Source organism: Passer domesticus, chromosome 23, assembly GCF_036417665.1.
Source record: "Passer domesticus isolate bPasDom1 chromosome 23, bPasDom1.hap1, whole genome shotgun sequence".
Lineage (NCBI taxonomy): Eukaryota > Metazoa > Chordata > Aves > Passeriformes > Passeridae > Passer > Passer domesticus.
The window spans coordinates 812851-827570 of record NC_087496.1 but is presented as its reverse complement, the minus strand read 5'-3'; the positions used below and the strand labels follow the sequence as shown (position 1 = coordinate 827570).

The 14720-nt window shown below is 40.5% G+C and overlaps 1 protein-coding gene across 23 annotated transcripts in view; it reads left to right on the top strand.

Annotated features, from left to right (window-relative positions):
• PRDM10 (PR/SET domain 10) overlaps positions 1–14720 on the top strand; it is a 45476-nt gene that overhangs the window by 4825 nt on the left and 25931 nt on the right. For 9 of the 23 annotated variants that reach the window (XM_064397597.1, XM_064397604.1, XM_064397593.1 and 6 more), the window contains exons 2-8: positions 4965–5201; positions 7033–7200; positions 8773–8832; positions 11517–11636; positions 12589–12796; positions 13180–13421; positions 14444–14647. In XM_064397597.1, the coding sequence (XP_064253667.1) occupies positions 5064–5201; positions 7033–7200; positions 8773–8832; positions 11517–11636; positions 12589–12796; positions 13180–13421; positions 14444–14647 (1140 nt within the window). In that variant the 5' untranslated portion in view covers positions 4965–5063. Of the gene's footprint in view, positions 1–1594; positions 1675–1727; positions 2781–2842; positions 4342–4964; positions 5202–7032; positions 7201–7266; positions 7289–7379; positions 7402–8772; positions 8833–11516; positions 11637–12588; positions 12797–13179; positions 13422–14443; positions 14648–14720 lie in introns of those variants that run through there. The other 14 variants (XM_064397610.1, XM_064397608.1, XM_064397609.1 and 11 more) reach the window with 11 other exon arrangements.

Here is a 14720-nt window from a genome sequence, read left to right as displayed (position 1 = left end):
TTAGGGGGGAAAAATGAGTGTTTGGCAGCCACTGGCTTAGATTTTTCAGCAGATTGCCCGTAGTGAGCCTCACAGAGGTTGCTGCAGCTGAAGTCCCCCGAGATTTTTGTCTCTCTATATTCTTGTGTAGTCGCAGCATTGAAAGAAATGGTCATTCTGTAATAGCAAGTTGGCCAAGAAAATACGGTTATTGTTGATTCTAATTTTTTTGGTGGTGGTTTTTTCTGACTTTGAGAGCTTACCTGTGAAGCTCTAGGTGAGCTCACTGGGTTTAACTTGTGTTTAAAACACTTAGATACCAAACACAAACCAACAGTGATTTTACTGTTAGGGGTTTTCTCTTACAGCACCGTTCACTCTTGAGTGTTTGTGGGGGGATCACAGATGCACCTGTGAGGGGATACATGTGGAGCTGTGGTGGCCCAGGGTGTCTAATGCTGAGGCAGCAAAGCTAACAAGGACATTGCTGTTGGATAGGCAGTGAGGTGCTTTGCCTTCTGAGCAGTGCTTTCCCATCTTCTGGAGCTGAATGCAGTTCACAGGGAAGCTGCTGATTTAATAATACAGCTCTGGAGAAAATACCATCCCACAGGAGCAGGAGGAAGGAGTTGGAGAGTGTTGCCAAGGTCAAAAGGAGGTTTTAAGTAAGATTTCAAAAAAGAAAACAAAAAAACAAAACTGTCAGACAATGACACAAAGATGCTTTTGAGGCATCAGGAGCAGCAGAGGAGTTTTGTCATTAATGAAATTTTCTGGATTTGATGTAAAATGCAAAACCTAAAGAGAGATGGCCGTAGGTCTGTGACAGCAGCAGGTCTCAGAAGGTGTTGAGAAAAAGAAAGTGAATGTGAATGGTGTTCTGAGAAAAACCTGTGTTGTCCTGAAGGGATGGTTAATTTATTTGCACAGCTCAGAATGAGCTAATGTTCCACTAGAGGAGATATTTCAAAGTCACAGGAGCTGTGTTGTTTCTTCGATTGTGCTGTGTCACGATTCACACAATATATGGTGACACTGGACAGTCACTGCCTCACCACTGCCTTACTGGAGTGGTACTGGACTATACTGATACTCTTTAGTTATGCCTGTTACTATTTCAGCTTGTGTCATCACCCAGCACAAACAGGGTGAGGCATGCCTGTTATTTGTGGAGGAAAATGCTGTGTCTGCAGTTACCACGCAAAATTACTGTAAATGCTTTAACATCTCCCACTGGCATTGCTTCTTGCTCATGTTTGTGATGCTCATTGGATTGTGTGAGAGTATTGGGGTGCTGGTGGAATTTTGGGTGACTATTGGGTGATGTGTCATAATTGACTAATCTTTCAACTTCCAGAAAAGTAAGAACTTACCAAAAGAAAAAAAAATTATTTGAGCCAGGCCTTTTATATTTTATAGTGGAGAGAATATAGGTGTGGCATACATTACATGTAAATTTAACATGAGTTTAAGCAAGCTGTTTGGATTACTGTTTTACTAAACCTCTACATGGATTTTTATTACAAAATGTAGCCTATTTTCTGGATACTGAGAAAAAAAAAGAGTTTATCCTATCACAATGTCTTTTATCTTTAATTATCTTTTTTTCTTTTAGAATTTCTGCAATTGAGTTTCAATTTCTGTTACACAGATCCTTATGGTAATCCCTTGGACACAGCAGAGCTTCACATTGAGGTGCATGCCTTGTGTTTATTTAGGTTGTCTGAAAATGTCTGATGTGTTCAATACAGTGAGAAAAATCAACAATTGCAAAGGATAATCCATAGGTGAACAGTGTGGAGAGCAAGCAGAGAGTGCTCCTGCATGCCAGTGATTTGGCAGTGCTTATGTCCAAAATTTCACATTTATTTCTGCTAAAAAACTACCAAAGCTGAGAGAAGACCACAGGGAAGTAGTTAAAATTTTGAGACACTGTGGCTGTCAGTGTCAAGGCAGGGAATTGAGAGTGGAATCTAGGGAAGGAAATAAGATTGTGCAGAATTAACGAGGAGGAGCAAACTATGAATGATCAGTGAGTAAAGTTAGTTTGATCTTCTTGTCATCAGTGTCAGAAAACTTGCTTAGGTGTTGGTGTTTTGTGGCAGTTCTATTGTCAGTGGCTTTGGGTTAGATTTTTCCAGCTTCTGGGCTTTGACTGCAGGGCTTATTTCACAGGTGAATTTCAACATTTGCTCCTGCCTCCTGCCCTATATATTGCCTGTCCCTGGGACCTCTCTGGGACACAGCCTGTCTCCTCTTGTATTATCTTCCTTCTCAGCACATCCATGTTTCCAGGGAAATGTGCTTTTCAGTGTGTTTTCATGATTACAGATGTACTGAGGGAATGCATATCAGAGGTCAATCCTAGGATGAATTTGGAAGTGCAGAAGTTGAAAGCATCAGCAAATCCTGCAGTTACTGCTATTGTTCCTTATTACTGCACAATTGGCTGGGCTGAGCTGTTTATTATTTTCATTTCTGTCAAGAACAGCAATGACCGAATTGTTTATAGAATCTGCAGCGCTGGGGCACTGAATTTGGTTCAGCCTTGCTTTATTTTCCCCCAAGATTTTAAGTTAGTGCTAACTTTCAGAACCATGAAATGATTGTCTTCTGCTTTCCACTTTTTGGTACTTTTTTTTTCAGAGATGAATCTTAATTCCCAGTTTTGTCTTTTAAAGACCCTGCCTGAGCCCTTCAGTCTCCTTTGTACTCAAGTTGTAAGTTATCTGTGCCAAAATGACTCTGCAGGAGTGAGTCAGCATCTTCCTTCAGACCTTCATTGTCTGCTGGTGGGGAAGGTCAGCCAAAAATTTTACTTGTTGCACCATGTGGAATTAGCCAGAACTGTGCCTTTCCCTTAATTCAATTAGTAGGTAATGTAATTGCTTTCTTTTTAACAGGATAATTTTTTTTAAAGGCAAACCACCCCAAATTGGAACCTCTAATGTTTGTTTTTTATTTTTAGTTTTCTAAGCAGTTAGGTAATTGATTAAACTACCAGCTACTGTTAGTGCAATTACCTGAATTGGCTCTTGATTAATACTGGCAGTCTAGGAAAGGAGCTGTTGTGGATAAACCAGCTGAAGATTATCAACAGGATAGGTGTTAAGTTTTGCAAAGAAGTTGTTCACAGTGTGTTACTGACATAAATGCTGTCACATTTTGCACGGATAGAGGTGATCATATACCTGATATATGTATACATTTATATATGTTCTGAATAAAGAACCTATACCTGATAAAATGAGTGAAGGAGGTCAGTGGATGAGGTAGGATTAGATATGAGAAAATCCCTACTTTAATCCTTAATAACATAACAAGAAAGGTTCTGTCTAGCGATGGATGGTATTTTTTATAGAACAGAGCATCTGTGCACTTGGATATATAAATAAATAATATTTATCTGTAAATTGCCCTGACCTTCCACATTTAGAGAACAAGGCTGGTGTTTATCACTCATGTTTGCTGAAGTTAATTTGTTCGTACTAAGCTCAGGCATTGTATGCTGGTACGTGGATTTTATTTTAATTTTTCTCCTAAGTGGTATTTGGGGATGTTTTGTATCAAGCAATATTAATGGAGATAAGGTTTCTGTCCCTGTATTCCCATAACTGGAAGTGTTTGGATATAAGAGAGAATCAGAACATATCCTCAGTGTGTGCTTTTGTGGGGCTCTTGTGCTGGGTTGCTCAGCGTGAGGCGGTAAGTGTTAATTCCAGTCACCAGTAGCAGCAAGACTTGGTGTCTAGCAATGCCCAGAAATATCTTTCCCACTATTTTTCTTTGTATGTATGTATGTAATATGATTTTTTTGCTCCACCACACAGTTCAGTGACATTAGCCTGAGGCTTCCCTGCCCTGATGATTTATCCATGCTGGTCAGGCCCAGTGGAATAGTCAGTGCACAGATCTGCACAGCTTCGTCCTTGCTGGCAAAATTAGGAGGATTTAGAAAGTGCCTGCTACTTTTTTTACCTCTCCTTATCTATTTTTCAGTTTGTCAATGACAAGCCAAATGCTAGCATTTATAGGGATAAATTATGACTAAAATAATTTGCATTTAAAATGCAATTGAATGAAAGCATCACAAGGAGCCTTCTGCTTCCTTCCTGGGGCACAGATGGGTACTGGCATTGGATCAGCCCAGCAAGGTACTGGATATAAAATAAAGTTAATTGGAGTAGCTGAGAAATGAAATGAGTTCAGCCTCATGCTAATTCCTGGCCTGTGATTTAATACGACATTAGAGACGAAGGATTGGGAAGGTGCTGAACCACGACTCAAACAATCAACAGAGCTGTAAATTACCCTTCTGGGATCGCAACAGCAGATTGAGAGGCCCCGGTAAAATTGCAAGAGGTGAATTAAACCAAGCTTGGAAGCAGTTTGTTGGGCTCTTTGAGAGTTTAAGTTTCATTGTTCCTTTTTAGTTGGCTATTGTAACACTGTACTAACCTAGGACTGGGGCTTTGTCCAAGGTCAAATCTGTCTGTACATGGAAAACCAGTTGGTGTCAAACAAAATCTCATTCAGGCAAACTGAGGAACTGGTGATGCATCTCTGAACATAGTGTTTTCTTGTTGGAAGCATCAGGTCCATTTTTTGCATTATTTCTAGACCTCTAGGTGCCAGAAGGATAATGAGGAGAAGGTGGTGTGGATGGCCTGTGGCCAAGGAAAGATATGCAGGAAGAATTCAGCGTAATCTTTCAGTGCAATTGGTGCAATGGTTGATTTGTTCCCTCCTTAATGGGATATGGAAAGTGGTGACTAGTAGGACATTACCATGTTCAGTGAGATAAGATTTCTGTTCCTTTGTTCCCATAACTTAAGGTGCTTGGGTCTTGTAGGAGGTGTTTGTAAAGCCAAACCTGCTTTACTCTGTGTTACTGAAGTGTGGTAGCAGTTTATAATAAATCCCTGATAGCTCCATGCCCTGGGTCATGCTGGTTTTAATGTCTCTGTTCTCTGTTTTTTTTACAGCCATGTTGCTGAAGATCACCTTGTCTTCTGGAAGCAGAAACACAATGAACAGATGAATCCCTTCAGCCAGATATTACTCCAGTAGGTCTCCTCCTCCTCATGGAGCACACAGGCAGGGAGGAGATGGACTTGAAAGAGGAAAGTCCTCAGGTGTGGACTGAATCTGCAGGACAGGAACAGAATACTGCTCAGGTGATTAGCCAGAGCTCCGCCTCTGCTTGGGCTGGATTGCGATTGGTGAGGAGGGTTAGTTTCCATTAGGTCCTGATTTAGAGTCTAGAAGCTCAGTTTTCATTTGAGCAGAAATACAAACATTTCTGTGGTGATTTAGGGTTAAAGCTTCAGAAACTGAACTGTGCAAACCGCAGCAGTGAAGACACAGAGCTCTGAAATGAGCTGAACAAAACTAAGTAGTGGCTTTAGAAGTTTTAGGGTCCAAATACGTTTATTACCGAGTGGGCGAGTAAAGGGTGTTCAGAGTAATGAACAAAATCTGTGCTCTGTGGCAGCTGCTTTTGATGGTATCATTTGATTCAGATGGAACTGTGGGTGGACCTTGGGGAAAGTAATACAAGTAATTTTTTCCAGCCAGACATCTGGGTAGTGAGGAAGGGGGATATATTAATTGTAAGTGACTAAGGCAGTTTTAATTCTGCAGTTTTAATTCTTTCAGGTTCTGCTGTATACAGCTTGTCCCTCTGCTTCTGAGACAACACAACTCGGAATTTCTAGAATTCTGTAAATTGATTTACTCTTTTAAGTATGATAGAAAAAGGGTGCTGCATGATATTTGACCCACAAGCTGAGAAATTCTGCCTCTTTTAGTAATTTCCAGCTTTGAAATTTGCAAAGAAAGGCAGTTTTCAATGGCCTGTGTTCCCTTCTCTCTGCAATGGGATAACCATGCTGCTGTTTGCACATGGCAGTTTTAAAGCTTAATGAATATGTGCAGAGTGCTTTCCAAATGTGAAATTGTAGTGTTTGTGAGAAGATTTATTGTACACAATCAGCTGAGCATCCAGGGGGAAGTGCCAGGTGTCTTCTGAGGTATAAGCTAAAAAGTGAAACAAAATAAGCAAAATACGTAACTGTGGTATCATTTTATGTGAAAGAATTTTATGTGACTATGAATACTTGTATTCAAACTAGGTTTCCTGCTCACTGTCCTGTTTTTCCCATGCACTGAAAATGCTTTTCAGCATGTAAAGAATGGAAAAATCTAAAGATAATCCTGTTTTCACTGGAATCCAGTATTCTGGCTCACTTAATGTAGGCCATCATCACAGTCATCAGTTATGATCACAATTATAAATAATTATTAATAATATAATGCATATTAATAGAATAATTATCAATATAATCAGTTATTATTATAATGTTCTGGTAAAATTGACTTGTTTAGATTTAAAGTGCACCCCTAGACGTAACTTGCTCCAGTAGTCCTTGGAATCTGTGCTTAATATTTTTAGGTATAGGTTTGTCTGTTTAAATAGTTGAATTTTCTACTGATACTGCACATACATACTACAGAGAAGCAGTCTAATATGCCCTACTGCTGACTCTGAGAACTGCAATACTATATCTTGAGGGTGCAATACTATATCTTGAGGAGTATCAGAGTTAATAAATTCCATTAGCCTCTCATCAGACAGCAAAAATTACCTCCAACTAGAGAACTAGCTGAATGAAGTAATTATCATAAATCCTAAAAGGGATATGAGCATAAAGGGAAACAATATCCCAGTACATTTAATAGATACATCAGTTCAAATGTGAACTTGTTCCCTTACGAATTTCTGAAGCATCATGCAAGAACTAAGTATGGGTGGGTGCCCTTTATAGCAGTTACATCTTAAGATGCAATGCAAGGTAAAACCAGACACTGATAGAAGTTGTGTCCAGATTTCTGTTGGTAGAATAATTGAGTAAGATTTGAAATATGTGTTTTTCACTGCATTCAGATTAGTTGGGACACAAGTTCTCTCTGCTTTCCAAGGCACCCCATGACTCTGGTGCTGTGTCCCACTGGCCTGTGTTGGTGCGAGTCCAGGATCTGTTTGTTCCCCAGGTGCACTTTGTCCCCGAGGGGGGGGCAGTGGCCCAGATCATGTACAGTGATGAGCAGGAGCGCGGCCCTGCACAGCAGGTGGTTTACACGGCTGACGGCACCTCCTACACCTCTGTGGACACCTCGGAGCACACCCTCGTTTACATCCACCCCGTGGAAGCTACGCAGGCACGTGTGGTTCTGAGCCCACCCTGGTTTTGGCACCTAGAAAACACAGCAGTCTTACTTGGGATGAAGGCCAGTTACCAGCCAAGTGGTATGACTGGAAAATAGCAGGCAGTCGCTCCCAGCAGTTTTCTCTGCCCACTGTTGAGCAGGGACTTCATGCTGTTCATTTGTCTGATGTGCAAATCTGCTTGTCAAAGGATGGTGAGGCTATGAATTATGAAATGCTGGTTACTTCACTGAAGATGGATGAGATTATAATTTACTCAAAGGTGTTTTCCAGAACAAGGATAATCTCACCAGAAGTTCTGCCTCTTGTATCCAGTAAAAAGCTAAGAGCCATCTATGTTCCTTCTGGAAGAATCTTTGTTTTGTGTAGTACAGTTGTCATAGTTGATAGTTACAATAACAGTTGTGTCTTTTTGCAGAGCATCTCTGTTTATTCAACATAATTTTGTGGTCTCTGCAGAGTTGCTGATTTTATAGAGCTTTTATACTAATTTTCTTCTGCATAATCATGTCAAATAGCCTTTATTCCCTTGCAGCACATGTTTATATGGGGTCAATATGCTATGCATCTTTGCCTCAGTGTGGACAGATTAAAAAGGAACAGGCTGGCTTTGTCCAGAGTGTTTTATAATATCTTTGCTGACAGGGCAGATTAATTGTGCTGCAAAGTGCATGTACCTGACACTCCCATTATGCTGGCAGGGCCTCATGTGGCACATTGTGTCTTGTGCAGCCCTCAGCTGTCCCAGAAAACCAGCTTCTGTGTGAAGTGATGTCCTGAGAGGATATCTCCGAGGAAGTTACTTGCCAGCTAGCTCCAAAACTCTGAATGCTGTCATTGTGTCAAAAGATGTGTAGTATTCAGACACTCTTCTGCATCGGAGATGAAATTATCACAGTGTTAAAGGAATTTGTATTATATCATGCTTTATTTTATTGTAGCCAGGCTGCTGCAAGTTTAGATGTTTCAAGTTTTGGCTAAGTAAGGCTGGCCTCAGTCAATCCTTAGTCTTGCTTTTCCTGGGATTCTGTTAGGGTTGTTTTTTCAGAGTATTGAAGCTGGCATGGCTTCTATGAAATTAAGCAGCATCCTGGCCATATCAAAGTCCTATATAGGATGTGCATGATAGTTCCTCAAAAGAAAGCATGCAGCAATCTTCTGAATTTTCAGGAAGAAAAAGCTCTCAGTTACCTTCTATCCTGCTTTTAAGTGTTACACATTAAGGGCATAGACAGAGCTATTGAATTTCATGCTGTAGATTTTATCAAATCAACAACTGACAAAGTGATTTTGGTAAATTAAAAAAAAAAAAGTGAAACACTTTAGCTGTACAGATGCAATGTGCTACATAAATATATTAACTCTTTATGGAGCATTACCTAATTTTATATTTCTATGTATCTAGGTCTACTTGGGTGAGTTGAAGTAGTTTGCTGTGGTAACAGGCAGGTTAGAAGCTGACAAAGGCTCAAATGTGGGTTGTTTCATAGTGGCAGATAACTTTGTGTGAGTTGGGAGTAAAAACCCCCATGGCTGGTTTGATAAGCCTTTTTCACTTTGTCTAGACTCTGTTTACAGATCCGTCCCAAGTGGCTTATGTCCAACAGGATGCTACCACCCAGCAGGTAAGGAAGAGATTTTATACATTTTGTGCCTAAAATTGTGAGGGAACAATGAGGGAAGGTAAAGGGACATTCATGTGGTGCGTGAGGTAATGAGCTGTTTTTGAAGTTGTCCAGTCATAATCTTAGTCTTTTGCTGTCACCCTGATCAAGACCAATGATCACCTTGAGCATGAATGACAGTAAAAGTTAAGAATTATTTTGAGTTTATTCTCTTTACTTCATATTCAACAAGAATTCTAATTTACTGCCCCAGATAGCATGAAAAAATCTTTCAACAGTATCCTTGCAGCAGATGTGGCTGATGTCATCTGAATGTGCCATTTTGGAAAAGTGGGGTTTTCAGTTGTCCTCTTACAGGTTCTGATCCAAATGCCTTGGAGTCCACAGAAGGCTGTTGAGGGATGGAAAAATTGGATTAAATTCTAGGTTTACTAGAAACATCACAGGAAATTAAGTGTGAAACCTGAAGAAGTTCAGTGACTGGCTCCCTTATTGGGTGTGCCAGTGTGAGGTGGGCAGGGAGAAAAAGAAAACTGCAGGCTGTGTTTGTAAAGTTATGGTAATTTTTCCTTATTCTTTTTACATCCATCATGGATGGGGAAGTTGTTATTAACTCTTATTGGTATCTTTGGGGACTGTGCTGTGATAATCAGTTGTAGACAGGTGCTTTCAGATCTGTGGTTGAAATTCTCTGCTTGTCATAGACTTAAAATCATTACTGCTTGGTGGGTTTTTAATGACGTGTGGATATACTAGATCTGAATCATCACCAAAGCCATCATTAAAATGTGTGTTTATTGACAGTCTTGGGGCAGATTGAAGGATTGAATCTGTGCCGAAAACAAATTTTCTTGCTAAAAAGTGTTCTAAATGATTGAGGCACAAATGGAAAGCAATGATTGGCATAATAAAGGTGTTACCTGTCTTTTAGTTTTTCTCATTCTCTGGAGTTTTGTTCTGGAATTTTTTGCTCCATCAATTTCCCTGCATTAAGAAGCCAGAAATTCCTATTTGTCTTAAAACACATTTAACAAATATATGATTAATTAAAAATAGAGATTATTTGTAAGCAGTGCAGATGGCAGTTACAACAGAGGTGATCTGCTGTTATTATTCCAGAAGCACTGACCTGTCCTCAGCCTGTCCTCCATTCCAACACAGTCTGACAGCAGTCCTAACATATATATTAATTTTTTGGTGAATGGTTAATCCCTCATTATGTCAGCTCCTGCCTTTGCAGCTGTTTTTTCCATCAGCATTTCATGTGGAACATTCCTGAACTGGCAACTAATAATACAATAAAAATTAAAGCTGCTCTTGCCATTCAGAAAAAAACTTTATTGTAGAAAAAACGTGAGAGGTTTTTAAAAATAATGTCCATAATCCATGCAGTGCCTGACATGGAAGTGCAAGTAAGGGTATGTTTGGTGTGATTAGTAGTAGGCAATGCTAATAGGGGGTACAAATAGATCCAAGTCTGTGTGACCCTCTCCTTGCTGGCACACTGCAGGAAAAATGATGCCTCTTGTTGCCACTTGACTTCAGAAGTGTCAATACCAGACTGTCACGGTGGTTTCCTCTTCACTGTTGGACCATTCCCTGAAGTCTTTTTGTTGTTGTTTTTCAGGAGTTTCATAAATTACTCTTAATACGTCTTTAAACAAAGCAACTAGTTTGGAGTACTGAGTGCTTACGTTATGGATTGTCGTCTGCTCCTTTGCTACTGGCCCAATGCACAGTTCCCAGTTTTATATGATATTTATTAAGCACTCTGCAGAGAGTTTAGAGCTTGTATTTTAGCATAAAAGCTGCTTAACAGTCAAGAGACACAAACTAAAAGCCACATGATATCAGCTGTAGAGAAGGATGAAAAGTCACAGGAAATAATGCAAATTCCTGTATAGATAAGCAGGAAACAAATGGCAGGAAAGGTGATTCCTAGAGGTCTTAGTTTTATTTTGTTTTATTTACTCATTTATTTACCTTGTTCTCATCCATTCATCAATAAAACAATGTAATATGCATTAGTTTGGTTGTTACAGCACTTTAAAAAAGTACGTAAACAAAAATGTACAGTGTGATCAAATGTAAAGAAAAATAATTGTTGGGATCCTCTTTTTTGAGAGTTTGATCTTCTCATGATGTCAATACACCATCTTTTTTTTTACGGATCCTGAATCATAGAATCACAGAATGATTTGGATTGGAAGGGACCTTAAAGCTTATCTAGTTCCAAACCCCTCAGACATCAGCAGGGTTTGCTTGAGGAAAGAAAAAGTCAAAAAAAGAGGAAATGTTTTTTAGTCCTTCTTTACCTTTTCCCTTGAAAACGAAAGTAAATTTGGGTGTAAAGGAAGAAAGACCCCAAATCACTGGTTTTACTAAGAGCTAAAGAGCTCCTAACATCTGTTTTTAGTGCAATTGAACAGAGGACCTTGATTTTTAAATGTGTAATAGGTAATTCACAATTTGCAAAGTGTAGATTTGAAGTCTTTCTCTTTCTCCCAGGAGCTGCAGGTTCTCTCCAAGCCCATCATTCCTGTTTGAACCCCAAAAATCATGGGAATGCAGCAGTTTTTGAGTAGAGTGCAGGGCTCAAGGGAACTGTGCATGCTGGGCCCTGCCCATGTGTTAAGTGACTGATGGAAATGCTGCAGTGCTAAAATGAGTGCCTGTGATTTTAGGTAACGGTGCTCTTGCCTGCTGCTGCTCAGAGCATGAATCCCACCAACCTGTCTGTGCTCGGCAGCATTGCTGACCCCCCCCAGCCAGTGGCTCTGGAGCAGGGGCCACAAGCAGATAGAGTAAGTTGCCAGGCACCCTTTCCTTTTCATGTAAGAGCGCACTGATTCCATTGCTCCATCATCTCTGGGGATGAAATGTGGCTAAGTGATCTGGGAGGAGATGTGAGCAAGCTGTAGTGCAGATTTGTACTGTCTTCCCTAGTCTCACCATGGAATGTGTGGGGGTTGAGGATATCATATAGTTAATATACAGAGAAACCTGTTTCACTGATGTTTCTGTGAACGGCCACCTTAAAATTCTGTCAGTGCTGAAAAGTGAAGTTAATGGAAGTTGTAGTACTGCATGTCACAGCAGCATCCACTGGGTTTCCTTGCCAGTGTTTTCAGGCAGTTCTGCTGCGTGTAGTGTTTCTTGTTCTCTACCTGAGAAATCTGTATGGGTGATGGAATATGTGCCAAACTTCAAATGTTGTAGTTCTTTTAAGGAAGGAAAGGGCTAAACTTGGAAAATTAGTGGAAGAATGCAATGCCCTCAACTGTTCTTCATGTCCCATAGTTTATATCTAGTCTCCACATTGCCTCACCCCTTCTTGACCTCTACGTTTGTACTCTGGAGATTGGTTTTGTTGGATTGTAAAGAGAAGATTGTGTGCCAAAGTGCAGGATTCTCTCACTTGTACAAAAGAAATTAAAATACAGCTTTAGGCTCCACTTAATATCCGCAGAGCCTGGACATGGTTTTAAACTTTCTGTGAGGGTTGAGAATGTCCTCTGAGTTCAGTTTCTTCTGAGAACTGAGTCCTTGGCAGGGTATAGCCAGGGTGTTTTGAGCAAGGCCATCAGCAGCAGCCAGCCATGCAAAACGTCCCTTGGCAGTCATTTAGCACCGTCCCTTGTCCTCCTCTCCATTTCCAGAGGCAGCAGGAAGGGTAGAGTAGCAAGGACCCTCATTGCTTGTCCTTGTAGTTTTCTTTGTGAATCAGCTTGAATTGTTTGTGAATTCTCGCCTCAGGCATCGTTACCGGTGCATAACCAGGTGATACCTCCTATGGAGGCTGTGGATGGTTCTGATCCTTTGGCACCTCTACAGAATCAAATGGAAAGGATAGAAACAAAAGAGGAAGATGATGACGATGAAGATGAGGATGAAGATGGTGAAGACACTGACATGGATGAGTGGGATCCAGATCCACCTCGACCCTTTGATCCCAATGATTTGTGTAAGCATGTGCAGTCATATGTAATGTACTACCTGCCCCCACTTTTTTCCTTCCCTCTCCATTAGACCTTTAGTAAAGAGAGTCAAAAACCATTCAGATTTTAACAGTAATGAGTAAATGTGAGTCTTGATTCCCAGAAACGTGAATTCAAATTAGACTGCTTGACTGAAAAGACAAAATTCTGTCTTTAGTGAAGTCTCTGAGCTGATTTGTTCTAATTTTGCTGGACACTGGCCTGTCTAATATTTTAAAATGTAGACAGACTATTGGCATAAGTGTTCCCACAGCTGAGCCAAAGATATTTAGAGAGAGATAAGGCTGTCTCTGAGCTAGTGTGTGAGTGTCTGCCTAAAAGTCATATCCTCTCTGCCTTTGTGTTGCAGGGTGTGAAGAGTGTAATAACGCACATCCCTCAGTGTGTCCAAAACATGGACCTTTGCATCCCATCCCAAACCGGCCTGTGCTGACCAGGGCAAGGGCCAGCCTTCCCCTGGTGCTCTATATAGACAGGTTTTTGGGAGGTGTGTTCTCCAAGAGGCGCATCCCAAAGCGTACACAGTTTGGGCCTGTGGAAGGACCCCTGGTCAGACAGACTGAGCTCAAAGACTGCTATATCCATTTGAAGGTAAGGGTGAGAAAAGGGGAAATCAATTTGTGCCTAAGCTTTCATTTTCATTAATTTGTCACTCTATCTTCATCAGTTCACTAGAGATATTTTGTTACTTCCATCTCTGAATGTAACTAAGAAATATCCAGATTGTTTTGGCTTCAAATCTGCTCTGTTATTCAGGGTGACACACTAATCCTGGTGAATGTTCTGGCATTACAGTGACAGAATATATGTATGTATATATAGGGTGCGTAACATGGAAGGCTGTGACTCACTCTCACAGGAGCTGAAGCAGCATCTGGACATAAAAATAGCACCCCCTTCTGAGGATGTTCTGCAGCCGTTCTTTAGTGTCAATGTCTGTTCAAAATATTTTTCTTACCTTTCTCTTCATAAGATGTAGGGGAGAGGAGATATTTTTATGCTTTTCCTCTTGCCAAGTAATTGGTATGGGGTAAAATGGATTTGAGTGACTTTTATCCATTTATATGCTGTTTCACTAGAAAAAAAATGGTCCTTTATTTGTTGGAGTTTAGATCCACAGTCTTAGGAGGGTTCTGATGGTCAGTGTATGACAAGCAAGTTGTGACCATAGGCAGATTCAGCAACGAGGAGAATTTCAGCTAAAAAATGCTGCTTACTGCTTGAGCATGTCATGACTCAAGAAATGAAAGGAAAAGTGAGTCTGCCAGTTAGAAACTTCTGACTGGTGTTTCTGTAGCCTACTAAAGCTACGGCTACTTGTGTGTTATTTGTTAGTCACTTGTTCATACTATGCCTGACCCCTTTAATGAATGATGCTTGTCCCTGAAAGCCTTGGAAGGATCCATTGTGCCTCCCTAGTTAATATTTACCTGTTGCTAAATATTTTTCTGCTTGTTTCTGGATCCGTGTTAGTAAAGAGAGAAAATTAGCTATGTCCTCATTTCTCTGCTAATGTAACAGTTGCATGGGCACAGTAGTTTTCTTAGTAACTCATGTTCTTTTGAATGTGCTGCCAGGCAGTTACAGTCACATGGAATTGGATTTTGCTACAGGTTTCTCTTGATAAGGGTGACAGAAAAGACCGAGACTTGCAAGAGGACTTGTGGTTTGAACTTTCCAGTGAGGCTCTGTGTAACTGGATGATGTTTGTGCGTCCTGCTCAAAATCACCTGGAGCAGAACCTGGTGGCCTATCAGTACGGCCATCACATTTATTACACCACCATTAAAAATGTGGAGCCCAAGCAGGAACTCAAGGTATGGCATTGCTTGTGTCAGGATTCTCTTTTTCTACTGATTATGTAATAACATAAATTTGATGCCTAACAAG